General features: G+C 40.6%; 1 protein-coding gene across 1 annotated transcript in view; it reads right to left on the bottom strand.

Annotated features, from left to right (window-relative positions):
- Positions 1-587, bottom strand: part of SRMS (src-related kinase lacking C-terminal regulatory tyrosine and N-terminal myristylation sites) — a 31,428-nt gene extending 30,841 nt beyond the window's left edge. The window contains exon 1 of the mRNA XM_030212974.1: positions 39-587. Coding sequence (XP_030068834.1) covers positions 39-445 — 407 coding nt within the window. The 5' untranslated portion in view covers positions 446-587. The remainder of the gene's footprint in view (positions 1-38) is intronic.
- Between the last annotated feature and the right edge of the window lie 16,442 nt (positions 588-17,029).

Below are 17,029 nucleotides of genomic sequence, written 5' to 3'. Positions count from 1 at the left end.
ACAGTAACGAGGAAGAGTTTATACAGCCAAGCACTTACGGTTCATTGAAGAAGGGCTCCTTAGAGCTTTCCACTACATAGTTAGTGGGGACCAGCCCCACATCTGAGCTCCCACAGGTCTTGACAGCTAGGACATAATCCCCTTCTTTTCTAACGATGTGAAGTCTTTCCCCCTGCCTAACAGTCAGTTCCTCATTACTCCTGGCCCTGAAGTCATACAAGACGATAAAGACTGTAGAGGTGGAAGGGACATTGACTTCTTTTAGACTCAAGTTCTGGTTCTGATCAGAGGTTGGGCTTGGGGTCAGGCTCGGGGTCATTGCAGAATGCGGGCTCAGACTCATTCCAGAATTCGGGCTCATTTCACAATGTTGCTCCAGATGTGGCCACATCCGATTCCAGAGGCAATCCAGGAAGGACATGTGCTTCCTGGCAAACACTTCCATCTCCACAGCAAAGAAAGTCACAGTTTGTGGCTGCCATGAACATTGGAGGAGCTGTGGCACAGCTGAAATTTGGTCTTTTCAAATTCATGGGCTGCAGTCATATCTGCCTAGACTGAACAGTGAACACGTTCTCACCTTTGGATATGGGATGATCTTCCCTCAACAACTTCCTGGTTTGTGAGGTGAAACTAGCATATCAAGTTAAACGTCTTTGCTATGCAAACGTCAGAGGAAAGTTTCAGAAGTGAGGGCAGGGCTGTATTTGTTTTTTCTCTGGGAAGGCTGTGCATAGAAAGTTAATGGGAGCAAATAGTGCCTGCCACAGGTTCTTACTATATAGACCTAATAAGCTACAATGAATCACTGCCAGTGTAAGAACAAAAACAGACTCTTGAGATATAAAATGTGTGCCCGCTTTGCCAAGAAATTAGAGAACAGGACTCTGTCTAAAAAGGAATAGAAAGCAGGACTAAGAGTAGGATTAAATGGCTATTTTCTATCTTTTAACCAGTTGTTAATCAACAATAGGATATTACCTCCTATCCCATGACTTTCTAATTTCCTCAGGAGTCTTTCATGAGGTACTTTGTCAATTGCCTTTTAATAATTCAGAGAGACAGGCCACCTGTAACCCGCTGCCTCGTGGTAATTCTATAAAATAGGAACTAACATTTATTTCCTGATTAAATGCATACATTTTTGGCAATCTACTTTTCTTTATAGAATAGGTGTCACACAGGCACACTGTTAGAGAATTATCCCCATGCTGGTGCCGGGCAAAATAACATAAGTACATAAGTATTGCCATACTGGGATAGATCGAAGGTCCATCAAGCCCAGCATCCTTTTCCAACAGTAGTCACTCCAGGTCACAAGTACCTGGCAAGATCCCAAAGCAGTAAATAACATGTAAGTACATAAGTATTGCCATACTGGGATAGACCAAAGGTCCATCAAGCCCAGCATCCTGTTTCCAACAGTGGCCAGTCCAGGTCACAAGTACCTGGCAACATCCCAAAACAGTACAATACATTTTATGCTGCTTATCTTAGAAATAATCTGTGGATTTTCTCCAAGTCATTTTAATAATGGATTATGGACTTTTCTTTTAAGAAACTGTCCAAACCTTTTTTAAACCCCACTAAGCTAACTGCTTTTAATTACAGTTGAGTGAAGAAATATTTTCTCTGATTCATTTTAAATTAACTACTTTACAGCTTCATTGTGTGTCCCCTAGTCCTAGTATTATTGGAAAGAGTAAACAAGCGATTCACATCTACTCATTCTATTCCACTCATTATTTTCTAGATCTCTATCATATCTCCCAGCTGTCTCTTCTCCAAGATCAAGAGCCCTAGCCGCTTTAGCCTTTACTCATAGGAAAATCGTCCCATTCCCTTTATCATTTTTGTCGCCCTTCTCTGAACCATGGAGTGATGCAAAGGCATTATAATGTCCTCATTTTTGTCTTCCATTCATTTCCTAATAATACCCAACATTCTATTTGCTTTCTTAGCTGCTGCCGCACACTGAGCAGCGGGTTTCAGCGTATCAACTATGATACCTATATCTCTTTCCTGGTCAGTGACTCCTAATGTGGAACCTTGCATTATGTATGAATAATTCAGGTTCCTCTTTCCCACATCATTTTGCACTTGCTCAGACTAAACGCCATCTGCCATTTGGATGCCCAGTCTCTCAGTATCATGTTCCTCTTGAAGTTTTTCACAATCCTCTTGTGATTTAACAACTTGGAATAACTTTGTGTCATCAGCAAATTTAATTGCCTCACTAGTTACTCCCATTTCCAGATCATTTATAAATATGTTAAAAAGCAACAGTTCCAGCACAAACTCCTTGGGAACCCCACTAATTACCCTTCTCCACTGACAATACTAATCATTTAACCCTACTCTCTGTTTTCTATTTTCTAACCAGTTTTTAATCCACAATAGTACACTACATCCTATCCCATGACTCTTCAATTTCCTTTGGAGTCTTTCATGATGGTATCAAACAAAAAGGTCTTTATTGAATCAATAAAGACCTTTTTGTTTACCATTGTCTCCTTGGTCTTTGGAAGAATTGTATTGGCTATACTACTTCTTTTCCTTGTTGCGAGCATATATATAAGCATGGATTAATGAGACATGGAGGGGCATTTTCGAACAGAGACGACCATCTCTAAGGGCGCCCAATTCTAAGGACGGTGCCATGAAGGGGCGGGGCAACGTGTATTATCGAAACAAGATAGATGTCCAACTTTTGTTTCGATAATACGGTGGGGGATGCCCAAATCTTGACATTTAGGTCGACCTTAGAGATGGTTGTCCTTGGTTTTTGGCGATAATGGAAACCAAAGATGTCTATCTTAAAAACATCCAAATCCAAGCCCTTTGGTCGTGGGAGGAGCCAGCATTTGTAGTGCACTGGTCCCCCTCACATGCCAGGACACCAACCGGGCACCCTAGGGGCACTGCAGTGGACTTCACAAATTGGTCCCAGGTGCATAGCTCCCTTACCTTGGGTGCTAAGCCCACCAACCCCCCCCCCCCCCCCTAGGTCTGCCTGCCTGAAGTACACTGCACCCACTACAACTGTTCCAGGGACCTGTATACTGCTGCGATGGACCTGAGTATGGCATTTGAGGCTGGCAAAGTATTTTTAAACTTGTTTTTTATGGTGGGAGGGGGTTAGTGACCACTGGGGGAGTAAGGGGAGGTCATCCCCGATTCCCTCCGGTGGTCATCTGGTCAGTTCGGGCACTTTTTTGAGGCTTGGTCGTGAAAAAAAATGGACCAAGTAAGTCGGCCAAGTGCTCGTCAGGGACGTCCTTTTTTTTCTATTATCGGCCGAGGACGACCATCTCCTAATCACGTCCCAGTCCCACCTTTGCTACCCTGCCGACACACCCCAGTGAACTTTGGTCGTCCCCGCTACGGAAAGCAGTTGAGGTTGTCAAAAAATCGGCTTTCGATTATGCCGATTTGGACGACCTTGCGAGGACGCCCATCTCCCGATTTTTGTCGAAAGATGGGCATCCTTCTCTTTCGAAGATAAGCGTGAAAGCCAACATCGATTTACTTAAAGGAAATCTCACCTCACCAATCTACTACATTTTTTGAAGGGGTGAATAAACATGTGGATAAATGTGAGCCGGTCAATATGGTATATCTGGATTTTCAAAAGGCATGTGACAAAGTACCTCATGAAAGACTACTGAGGAAATTAGAAAGTCATGGGATGGGAGGCAACGTCCTATTGTGGATTAAAAACTGGTTAAAAGATACAAAACATTGATTAGGGTTAAATGGTCAGTATTGTCAATGGAGAAGGGTAGATAGTGGGTTTCCCCAGGCGTCTGTGTTGGAACCATTGCTTGTTAACATATTTATAAATGATCTAGAGATGGGAGTAACTAGTGAAGTAATTAAATTTGTTGATGACAAAATGTTATTCAAAGTTGTTAAATTGCAAGAGGATTGTGAAAAACTGCAAGAGGAACTTATGATACTGGGCATCTAAATGGCAGATGATGTTTAATGTAAGTAATTACAAAGTGATGCATGTGAGGAAAAAGGAACCCAAATATAGCTACATGATGCAAGATTCCACATTAGAAATCACTGCCCAGGAAAAGGATGTAGGTGTCATCGTTGCTGATATTTTGAAAAGCTCTGCTCAGTGTGCAGTTGCGGCTAAGAATGCAAATAGAATGTTAGGAATTATTAGCAAAGGAATGGAAAACAAAAATGAGAATGTTATAATACCTTTATATTGTTCCATGGTGCAACCACACCTCGAAAACTGTGTACAATACTGGTCACTGTATCTCCAAAAAAGATATGCCGGAATAAGAAGAGATACAGAGAACAGCAAAGAAAATGATAAAGGGGATGGGAAGATTTCCCTATGAGGAAAGACTTAAGGGGCCCTTTTACTAAGCAGCAGTAAGCCCACCATGGGCTTACTGCACGCCAATATGGAGCTACTGCCGGCCCAATGTGGGCACTGGCAGTAGTTCCACCCCCAGCACATAGCGTTTCTGGCGCTAGGAGAAATATTTAAAAAATATTTCCGCAAGGGGTTACCCATTGATAATCAGGCAGTACCACATGCTACCTGGCTACTGCCGGGTTAGCATGGGAGCTCTTACTGCCACCTCAGTGGGTGGTGGTAAGTGCTCCCCCTCCCATGGCCACGTAGGAAGTGCAATCTTACCTCATAGTCATGTTTTTTTTTTGGCCTTTTTACCCACTGTGGTAAAAAGAGCCTCAACGAGCGGCAAAAACAGCCCAGGTTTATAAAACACTGAGTGGAGTGGAGCGGGTAGAGATAAATCGCTTTTTTAGTCTTTCCAAAAATACTAGGACTAGGGGGCATGCAATTAAGCTATTAAGTAGTACATTTAAAACAACCTGGAGAAAAATATTTCTTCACTCAACATATAATTAAACTCTGGAATTCATAAGAACAGAAGAATAGCCATACTGGGTCAGACTAATGGTCCATCTAGCCCAGTATCCTGCTTCCAGGCACAAGTACCTGAAAGGGTCCCACATAGTAGCAAGATTCATGCTACTGATCCCAAGGACAAGCAGTAGCTTTCCCATGTTATCTCAATAGCAGTCTATGAAATTTTCATCCAGGAAATTGTCCAAACCTTTTTTTTAGACCCAGATACACTAACTGTTGATACTACATCTTTTGGCGAGTTCCAGAGCTTAACTATTTGTTGAGTGGAAAAATATTTCGTTTGTTTTAGTATGTAACTTCCTTGAGTGTCCCCTAATCTTTGTACTTTTTGAAAGAGTAAAAATAAAAAATCTAATTACATTTACCTGTTCTACACCACTCAGTATTTTGTAGACCTCTATCATACCCCCACCCCGCGCAGCCATCTGTTTACCAAGCCTTTTCCCATATGAAAGGAGTTCCATCCCCTTTATTATTTTGGCCACCCTTCTTTGAACCTTTTCTAATTCTGCTATATCTTTTTAATGATACAGGAACTAGAATTTCACACAATACCCAAGATGTGGTTGCACCATGAAGCAATATCAAGGCATTATTTTCTATCCCTATCCTAATAATTCCTAGCATTCTGTTTGCTTTTTTTGGCCGCTGCCACATATCCGGCAGAAGATTTCAGCATATTGTCTACAATGACTAGATCTTTTTCTTGAAAACTGCTAAGGTGGATCTTAACATCAAGTAACTATGATTTGGATTATTCTTCCCAATGTGTATCACTTTGCATTTGTTCACATTAAATTTCATCTGCCATTTGGATGCCCAGTCTTCCTACTTCCTATGGTCTTCCAGCAATTTTTTGTTGGATTATTTGTAGTAAATAATTAGCAGATTTTATACACACAGCTTCAGCTTTAGAAATGTTAATTTCTTTTCTTCATCTCTCTCACATACACCCCAGAATAATTCACTGCTGAGTCACTTTAAAGTTGAAGTAACAAAACATCTGTTTACTCACAGTTTGTAGTTAGATTATATTCAGACAGGCTTATATAAACATAATACTATACATTTGGATTATCAGCTCTTTCCATGTGCTTAGATGGTAATGGATGCTCACACCATAGATCCTCAGTTAGGAGAGATCATGAGCTCCATGTGCTGTGCCTAATCCCCACAGGAAGTTGCATAGGTGTGACCTCTCTAGGTAATTCACATCAGAGGTCACAGAGTAATCACAGAGAAAGAACATTGCTGACAGACAATGCATGTAAAACACAATACATTATTCCAACAAACCCCTTCTCATGCATAACTGTCATGCAATTCATTAATTCATACAAAGTCCAAGCTTTATTCGCAGATTCTCAAAACGTTCTCTGGGTAACGGTTTGGTCATGATGTCAGCTGTCATCTCACTGGTGTGACAATAGTGTAGACTGATGACCCCTTCTTTCGCCAGCTCTCGCACGTTGTGATATTTCGTTGCGATGTGCTTGGTGCGTGACTGAACCTTGTCATTCTGTGACAGTCTGATGCAGCTCTGATTATCTTCCATTATCTGGATTGGTCTCTGTTCAGCTATTCCAAAATCCAGCAAAAGGTTTTCAATCCACATCAGTTCTCTGCATGCTTCTGATACAGCCACATATTCAGCTTCTGTAGAAGACAGACTCACAATACTTTGTTTATGACTGGCCCAAGAAATTTGTACATTTCCATACATAAACACATATCCACTTGTGGATTTATAATCAGAATGATCCCCTGCCCAATCTGAATCACAGTAACATATTAGTTTTGGATTACTATTGGCTGAAATCTTCAATTTACAATCAATGGTACCTTTTAAATACCTTACCATCTTTTTAACTGCAGTCCAATCTGATTTGGTAGGTGAGCTGACCCTTCTGCTCAAAATTCCTACTGCATTTGCTATATCAGCCCTGTATGTGGTAGTCAGATATAAAAGCTTACCTATGGCTGATCTATATTGGATGTTATCTGGTAAAGGTTCTCTTACTGTTTCATCCTTCAGAAAATCAGTGATCATGGGAGTGCTTACAACTTGGGCATCTTGCATACCTAACTTTCAATAAGCTCATTTATTTTCTGCTTCTGGCTTAGAAGATAAGAACCATCATTTTGTTTCTCAATTTCTATACCAAGATAGTATGACACATTACCAAGTTCTTTTATCTCAACATTCAGGTTTAAATATTTTACAATGTCCTTGTACTCTTGCTCACTTTCGCTTGCAATGAGCAGATCATCAACAAAAGCTAAAATGTATGCATATTGTCCATTTCTGCACCTAGTGTACAAGCATTTATCTGCTTCACCTTGCTTAAATCCTAAATTTGTCAATATTTCATGCAATTTGTCATTCCAACATTTTGCACTTTGCTTTAATCCATAAAGACCTTTGTTTAATTTACACACTAGCTGTCTTTGTTTTGTATTTATGAAACCTGTTGGCTGTTCCATGTACAAGTCTTCAGTTATATCTCCATGAAGAAATGCTGTTTTCACATCAATGTGGTTGACTTGCATGCCTTTGAGACTGCAATGCTCAGAAGTGTTCTAATTGTTGTGTGTTTCACTACAGGTGCAAACACTTCATCAAAATCTTCTCCATATTTTTGAAGATATCCCTTTGCGACTAATCTGGCTTTATACCTTTCCACTTTTCCTTGTGCATTCCTTTTTAACTTGAATACCCATTTGCATCCTATAGCTTTCTTGCCAGGAGGTAATTTTGTAAGAATCCAAGTCTTATTTTTATCCAATGCATCAATTTCTTCTTGTGCAGCTTTACGCCATTCAGCAGCTTCTTCTGCTGGCATTTTCTCAATCTCATCCCATGTTAAGGGCTCTTGAGCTTCTGCTGACTTTGTTAGGTAAGACAGTCTTGGGGGTGGAACACCTTTGTTTTCCCTGGATGAGCGTCTGACAACAGGTTGGTCAGACCTTTCCGCATCCTCTAAATCTGAGAGTCCTTCTCCAATTGATTCCCCTTCTCCAACTGTACTGTCTCCTGCAATGATCCTTTCTGTGTCTGCTTCCTCTGCCTGTTCCTCGTTAGATACAGATGAGTTGCTTTCAGACATCTGCCTTGGTATGGCATTTATATACACTGGCATGTCTATTATGGTTCTAGTTTCATATTCTGGATGATAAGGCTCATCTGGGATAATCCAGCCTTTATCAACCCTTTTGTTTTCATCAAAATATGTAACATGTCTTATGCCAACAATGCCAGTTTTCAGATTCAAAATTCTATATCCTTTGTGTCCTGGAACATAGCCAACTAAAATGCCCCTTTCTGTTGTGGAATCCAGCTTATGCCTTCTTTGCTTTGGTACATGAGCATATGCTGTACTTTCAAATGTTCTTATGTGTGACAGGTTTGGCTTCCTACCATGCCATGTCTCATGTGGTGTGCGCTCAGCGCCTTTAGTTGGCATTCTGTTTTGTAGGTACACTGCTGTGAGAATGGCTTCCCCCATAGTCTTTTAGGGAGATTGCTATCTGACAGCATACACCTGGTCATTTCCACAAGTGACCTAAATTTTCTCTCTGCAACAGAATTTTGCTCTGGTGTATAAGCTACTGTTGTGATATGCTGAATGCCTTCTTGTTCTAGAAATGTGCGCATGCTTTGTGAAGTGAACTCACCACCATTGTCAGTCTGAAGAACCTTTGGTTTTCTTTCAAATTTATTGCTCACCATGGCTACGTATTTCTTCAGCATGTCTGTGACTTGACTTTTTTCTTTCAGCAAATAGGCCACACAATATCTAGAGAAATCATCCAAGAATATTAGCACAAATCTGTTATTTCCCAATGATGGGATATTAAACGGTCCACATAAGTCACTGTGTATTAAGTCCAGTACTTTATTACTCCTATTTCCTGTGTATGCAGGAAATGAGGGTCTCACACCTTTTTGAGTAACACAGTCTATGCATTTCTCCATTTTACCAGTATCTGCACTTATTTGAATGCCTGTGGCTAGTTGCCCACTGTGAAGATCCTGGATCACCTTAAAATCACGATGTCCCAGGCGGCGGTGCCAGATTTCCAGACTACATTTACCATCATTCTTCCTTACTTGCGCCAGATGTGAGGCTTCACCTGAAATGCTCAGTTTATAAACATCATTATGCATAAAAGCTTCAGCATACACTTCATCATTTTTAGAGATTGTGCACTTATTGTTTTCAAAATGAATCGCAAATCCCTTCTTATCTAATGTAGATACACTAAGCATATTGCAAACTGCTTGGGGAATATACAAGACATCACTTACAGGAATTTCTTTAACTTCATTAGACACTTTGCATTTTAAGAATCCAATGCCTTTTGCTTGGATCTGAGTAGTCCCTGCGTTTGCAGTATTAAGAACACCTTCTTCTGGACTCATTTCCTGAAAGAAATCCTTACAATTGGTTAAATGGCATGTGCTCCCCGAATCCAAAATCCAAGTACTTTTATTTGAATTATTATTTACCATAGTCAAAGATTTTTCTACCATTAGAAAGCCCTTATGTTTATCATTGTCTTTCATACATTTTCTGCTTGGAAAATTCTTTTGTTCCATTGGCTTAGGTGAGCTAGAGGGAGTGTTTTGTGTTTCCTTACACCATTTAGATACATGTCCCTCCTTTCCACATGAATAGCAAATCAGCTTGCCCTTGGGTGGAGTTTTCCCATAGCTCCGCCTTCCTCTGTTCTTTGCCAAGAAATTTGTTTCATTTCTCTCTGACTTGCTTTGAGAACACATCTCCTCAGAATCATTAATTATGCATTCCTGCCTCAGTTTTGATGCTGCCTGTTCAAAAGATTGCCCTTCAATGGCTTCATTTACAGACCTAAAAACATCAAACTTCTTTGATAGTGAGGTAAAAAGAAATGCTCTTTTCAATGCATCACACATGGGAATTCCAGAAAGTTCTAACTTTTGAAATGAAGACATAAGATGCATAATGTGATCATTACATTTACTTTTATCCCTTAATTTGGTCTCATTTAACTCTGCCAACCAAATTGGTTGCTGTTTTGCATATGTAGTTGCATACATAGTTCTTAGTTTATCTAAAATTTCGTTTGCTGTATCTTTTGCCTCCACTAATATGGCTTGTTTTTCTGAGAGAGCTTCCAAAAACATGCACTTCACATAATAGTTTGCATTGTCCCATTCAGCCATATTTTCAGCTGTTCTGTTTTGGTCTAAACATATACTTAATTTCTTTGCTTGAAGGAGACATCTGAATCTTAGCTCCCATTGCTGATAATTAAATTCAGTTAATTTAGGCACCTTGAGAGAGTAGAAAAATGGTGAATTTCCTCCCTCAGCCATTTCTTAGCCTTGCCTTCTGTTTGGTGTGTGGGGAGAGAGAGAGACAGACTGAATCTTTCTTTTAAAACTTAAGAGAAAAAATGTGGCTTTTTCACTGCCTGGTAATATTTCTCTTCCTTTTCAATTCCTGGGCTGGGCCCATAACCCTTTTGTTGGATTATTTGTAGTAAATAATTAGCAGATTTTATACACACAGCTTCAGCTTTAGAAATGTTAATTTCTTTTCTTCATCTCTCTCACATACACCCCAGAATAATTCACTGCTGAGTCACTTTAAAGTTGAAGTAACAAAACATCTGTTTACTCACAGTTGTAGTTAGATTATATTCAGACAGGCTTATATAAACATAATACTATACATTTGGATTATCAGCTCTTTCCATGTGCTTAGATGGTAATGGATGCTCACACCATAGATCCTCAGTTAGGAGAGATCATGAGCTCCATGTGCTGTGCCTAATCCCCACAGGAAGTTGCATAGGTGTGACCTCTCTAGGTAATTCACATCAGAGGTCACAGAGTAATCACAGAGAAAGAACATTGCTGACAGACAATGCATGTAAAACACAATACATTATTCCAACATTTTTCACAATTTGCATGCGTTCTAACAACTCTGAATAGTTTTGTGTCATCTGCAAATTTAATCACCTCACTTCTCATTCCTACTTCCAGATAATTAATCAATATGTTAAATAGCACTGGTCCCAGTGCAAATCCTTGGTGTACTCCACTATTCACCCTCCTCCACCAACAGAACTGGCCATTTAACCCTACCCTCTGTTTTCTAGCCATCAACCAATTCATAATCCACAACAGAACATTGCTGCCTATCCCATCACTCTTGAATTTTGTTGGAATCAAAAAATGGGGTCTTCCAAAACAGTGCAGAGAAAATATCAAAATGTTTATTGAAATAGCTGCTCTTTATACAAAAATCAGAGTGCACCCAGCATTTAAACTTCACTCATTTATATGCTGTACCAAATAACCAAAACGCTATTGGTTTTCAGTGTTTGAAACTCAGCCTTGTTAAAATCAGCCTTATAAAAATTGAAGCACTTGTGGTTGTCTTTATTTATTCGCAGGTGGCATATTGAAAACCGCTCAGAGATAACCGACGGGACCCGTTTCATTGTTACCATTGCTTTTTCAGGGTCAATCAATCTACAATAAAGAATAGAAATAGTAAAGTTGAAAAACAGTGGAAATATATATAACTAACTTCTCTGCAGCTGCTGTGTATGTGGTTCAGATACACTTCCGTCTGACCATGGGGCAGCTTACGTCAGACACCCATGCTGGTGTTTTAAACAATGAAGCCCTATACATCAATGTGGCATTTAAACTTCACTAATAAATCATAAAAACATCTCTTACATATTTAACATATATTAAAAACATTCCAAAAACCAAACAATGTTAATAATTTTTTTTTTAGAAAATTCCATTTGTTCATCAGATACAAGATCGCCATCTATAGGTCATAACATAGTAACATAGTAGATGACGGCAGAAAAAGACCTGCACGGTCCATCCAGTCTGCCCAACAAGATACTCATATTTGCTGCTTTTTGTGTATACCCTACTTTGATTTGTACCTGTGCTCTTCAGGGCACAGACCGTATAAGTCTGCCCAGCACTATCTCCGCCTCCCAACCACCGGCTCTGGCACAGACCGTATAAGTCTGCCCAGCACTATCCTCACCTCCCAACCATCAGCCCTGCCTCCCAACCACCGGCTCTGGTACAGACCGTACAAGTCTGTCCAGCACTATCCCCGCCTCCCAACCACCAGTCCCGCTGCCCACCACCGGCTCTGGCACAGACCGCACAAGTCTGTCCAGCACTATCCCTGCCTCCCAACCACCAGCCCCGCCTCCCGATCCTGACTAAGCTCCCGAGGATCCATTCCTTCGGCACAGGATTCCTTTATGCTTATCCCACGCATGTTTGAATTCCGTTACCGTTTTCATTTCCACCACCTCCCGCGGGAGGGCATTCCAAGCATCCACTACTCTCTCCGTGAAAAAATACTTCCTGACATTTTTCTTGAGTCTGCCCCCTTCAATCTCATTTCATGTCCTCTCGTTCTACCACCTTCCATCTCCGGAAAAGGTTCGTTTGCGGATTTGTAAATATTGCCTTCACAAAAATACTGCCCATTCTAAATCCTGATTTAAACCCACAGGCTGCATCGATTTAAGTTTATAAATCCACTTAGCTTCTCTGCAACCTTTGTAATCAGTGCCAAGATGGTTCCATATCTCCCACACAATGTAGAGATCTTTAAACTTGTGATTATCTAAACAATGTTCTACCAGTGGTGTTGTTAAATGACCCATTTTTAAATTAGACTTATGTTCCAGTAATTGTTGCTTTAAACTTTGTCTTCTCATACTGATATAAATCTTCTGACATGGGCATATAATTATATAAATGAATATTCACTTTTACAATGAGAAAAATGACATAAATTATATATTTTACCAAGAATGGGATTCTTAAAGTGTTTAGTTTGCACCATAACATCACATAGTAAACACTGCATACATTTATAATGACCCCAAACCATATTTTCAAAAACAACAGATTTCTTTTGTCAACAGCTGATATCATAACAAATTTTAAATTTTCATCACAAGTGCTTATCCACTGTACAAACATATTCAATTTTTCCTGCGATCCACTCCATAAAACAAACACATCATCAATTAATTTTAACCACTTAATAATTTTCTCAATAAATGGTGAATATATCCATCTTTCTTCAAATTTCATCATGTACAGGTTTGCAACTGACGGTGTGAAGGTGGTTCCCATCGCTACTCCTCTTAATTGTAAATATAGTTGACCATTGTACATGAAAAATTTTTCTATCATACCTAAATGAGATAAAATTCAATAGAAACATTCTAGGTTGCAACAAAACATCCCTATTATAATATCTTGCTCTCTTATATGATTTCTTTAGAACAGATTTGGGATAACCTCTTTATAGCAACCTTTTCCTTAATCCAACAATCTGTTCCTTAAAATCTGATAAATGTGAACAATTATGTCTTATCCTTAAAAACTGTGATAAAGGTAGGCTGTTTTTTTAACCATTTCGAATGGCAACTATCATAAGAACGTATTCCTATCTGTTGCTTTTCTAAAAACTTTACACAGACATCTACAAAAGGTTTAACACTAATCTCTACATCCAAAATTCTTAGGGGTCCTTTTACTAAGGTGCGCTGAAAAATGGCCTGCAGTAGTGTAGATATGTGTTTTGGGCACATGCAGAATGATTTTTTAGTGCACCTACAAAAAATGCCTCTTTTTTGCCGAAAATGGACATGCAGTAAAATGAAAATTGCCACGTGTCCATTTTGGGTCCGAGACCTTACCACAAGCTATTGACCTAGCGGTAATGTCTCACACAGTAACCCGACAGTAATGGTCTATGCGCATAGCTGCTGCGTGTCAGAAAATAAAAAATATTTTTCAGATGTACATAGCAGACACGCGCCAAAATGGAAATTAATGCAAGGGCCAAGCAGTAACCGGGCGGTAACTCCCAATTTGGGGCGCGTAGGCGCTTAGCGGCTTAGTAAAAGGGCTCCTTAGAGTAGCTATGAAAAGCTTGAAAGAAGATTCTTTGATTACCATAAGCAGAGCAGACAAAGGGGCTGCAGTTGTGATCTTAAACTCTAGTGATTATCAAGAAGATATTATGTATCAATTAAATGATGAAAGTGTTTATAACAAACTTCCTCTCAATCCTACCAGAAGGTTGCAAAAAACTATTGCTAAGTTGACAAAAGAGTGTGTACAATCATCAACATCCTATTATACCATTTTTTTTTTTTTACAATTCATAAGAATTTGATAAAGCCTCCAGGTAGACCTACTATCCACCTTATAATTGAAAGAGAAAAATGCCTAGATTTCGACCCAAATCGGGAGATAGACGTTTATCTCACAAAAACGAATAAATCGGTATAATGGAAAGCCGATTTTGGACGTTTTCAACTGCACTCCATCGCCGAAGCGTACAAAGTTGATGGGGGTGTGTTGGAGGCGTGGCAAAGGCGGAACTGGGGCGTGGTTATCGGCTGAGGAGAGATGGGCGCCTTTCGCCGATAATGGAAAAAAAGTATGCATTTGTAGCTAGAATTTAGGGCACTTTTCCTGGACCCTGTTTTTTCACGAATAAGGCCCCAAAAAGTGCCCTAAATGACCAGATTACCACCAGAGGGAATCGGGGATGACCTCCCCTGACTCCCCCAGTGGTCACTAACCCCCTCCCACCACAAAAATGATGTTTCACAACTTTTTAGTTTCACCCTCAAATGTCATACCCACCTCCCTGGCAGCAGTATGCAGGTCCCTGGAGCAGTTGTTAGGGGGTGCAGTGGACTTCAGGCAGGTGGACCCAGGCCCATCCCCCCCTACCTGTTACAATTGTGCTGCTTAATGCTTAGTCGTCCAACCCCCCCAAACCCACTGTACCCACACGTAGGTGCCCCCCTTCACCCCTTAGGGCTATAGTAATGGTGTAGACTTGTGGGCAGTGGGTTTTGAGGGGGATTTGGGGGGCTCAACACACAAGGGAAGGGTGCTATGCACCTGGGAGCTCTTTTATCTTTTTTTTTTGTAAAAGTGCCCCCTAGGGTGCCCGGTTGGTGTCCTGGCATGTGAGGGGGACCAGTGCACTACGACTCCTGGCCCCTCCCACGAACAAATGCCTTGGATTTATTCGTTTTTGAGCTGGGCGCTTTCATTTTCCATTATTACTGAAAAACAAAAACGCCCAGCTCACAAATTGTCGAATAAAACATGGACGTTTATTTTTTTCGAAAATATGGTTCGGTCCACCCCTTCACGGACCCGTTCTTGGAGATAAACGCCCATGGAGATAGACGTTTTCGTTCAATTATGCCCCTCTAAGTCTTCTACTGGGTCACTGCTTGAACAGCTTTCTTGTTTTGTAGATGAGTTTTTGAAACACGAAGTTCTTAAGAGTAAATATTACATTAGGGACACATCACATTTTTTTGAATATCTTGACCACAATACAGATTCTACAGAAACCTGATATTTTGGTTATGTTGGCTGTTAGTTCTCTTTACACCTCTATACCCCAAGATGAAGCAATTCAAATTGTTCATGAGATGCTTGAAACTAGAGTGTCCACACAATATACCTAAAGAGTTTTAATTGAATCTATCTCATTTGGCTATGAAAGACAATTATTTCATGTACATTGGTCTACTATATTTACAATTAAAAGTAGTTATGGGAGCCACCTTCGCACCATCAGTTGCAAGCCTGTACATGATGAAATTTGAAGAAGGATGGATATATTGTTCACCATTTATTGAGAAAATTGTTAAGTGGTTAAGATTTATTGATGATGAGCTAGTAATGGCGTCTGTCCTATCTTTTGGCAGTTTTCACACAGACAGCGTCTGTTAGGATTGAACAAACGCTCAGTGGTGGCTGGCAATTTACTCAGACTGTCTGAACATTCCTGCTCATATATTGTGAAGACACACTGTGACCCCTGAGGCAGGCGCTTGTGCGCTGAAACACGGCCCATGTCGGGTCTTTTTCACAATAAAGGACTGCCATTGTCTCTTTCTTGAAGGCCCAGTGTTGCTTTTTCTTGTCTAAAGGAATGACATTATGTTCTGAGAGAGGACCAGGAAAAATGCTATCGGGTTTTCTGTACGAAGACAATAATAAACAAGCCTACCTTTTTGGAGTCCGTCTGATTCTGGTTAACGGGCAAACGCCAGAGGGTGGTGGTAAATGGAGTTCGCTCGGAGGAGGGAAAGGTGAGTAGTGGAGTGCCTCAGGGATCGGTGCTGGGGCCAATTCTATTCAACATATTTGTGAGTGACATTGCCGAAGGGTTACAAGGTAAAGTTTGCCTTTTTGCAGATGACACCAAGATTTGCCACAGAGTGGACACACCGGAGGGAGTGGAAAACATGAAAAAAGATCTGCGGAAGCTTGAAGAATGGTCTAATGTTTGGCAATTAAAATTCAATGCGAAGAAATGCAAAGTGATGTATTTAAGGAGTAGAAATCCAAGGGAGATGTATGTGTAAGGCGGGGAGAGTCTGATAGGTACGGACGGGGAGAGGGATCTTGGGGTGATAGTATCTGAGGACCTGAAGGTGACGAAACAGTGTGACAAAGCGGTGGCCGTAGCTAGAAGATTGCTAGGCTGTATAGAGAGAGGTGTGACCAGCAGAAGAGGTTTTAATACCCCTGTATAAGACGGTGGTGAGGCCCCACCTGGAGTATTGTGTTCAGTTTTGGAAGCCGAATCTTGCGAAGGATGTTAAAAAAATGGAAGCGGTGCAAAGAAAAGCTACAAGAATGGTATGGGATTTGCGTTACAAGACGTATGAGGAGAGACTTGTTGACCTGAACATTGTAAATGATCCTCCCCTCCGCCTGAGGGTCCTCGGGATCTCCCCTTCACCCTTGCTACTCAACCTCCTGGTTCATTGCAGTCCATAGGGCAGGGCTCAAAGAAATCAACTTCAAAGCAAAACTAACAAGTTCTTTATTTTGCTTGGGACCCAACAGTCCAGCAGTTCAAAAAGACAAAATACTCGAAGCAAAAAACAAAACCTCCCAATTCCCCCTGTTGCTCCTCTCAGGGGTACAAACACAGCAAGAAAATAAACAACAACTTTTAACTCCCAGGCTTCCAGCACCCAGCTGGTTCCTTACAGACAGTTTTATAG

Source organism: Microcaecilia unicolor, chromosome 8, assembly GCF_901765095.1.
Source record: "Microcaecilia unicolor chromosome 8, aMicUni1.1, whole genome shotgun sequence".
Lineage (NCBI taxonomy): Eukaryota > Metazoa > Chordata > Amphibia > Gymnophiona > Siphonopidae > Microcaecilia > Microcaecilia unicolor.
Note: the sequence above shows the minus strand (reverse complement) of the source record. Positions and strands in the feature narration are given on the sequence as shown.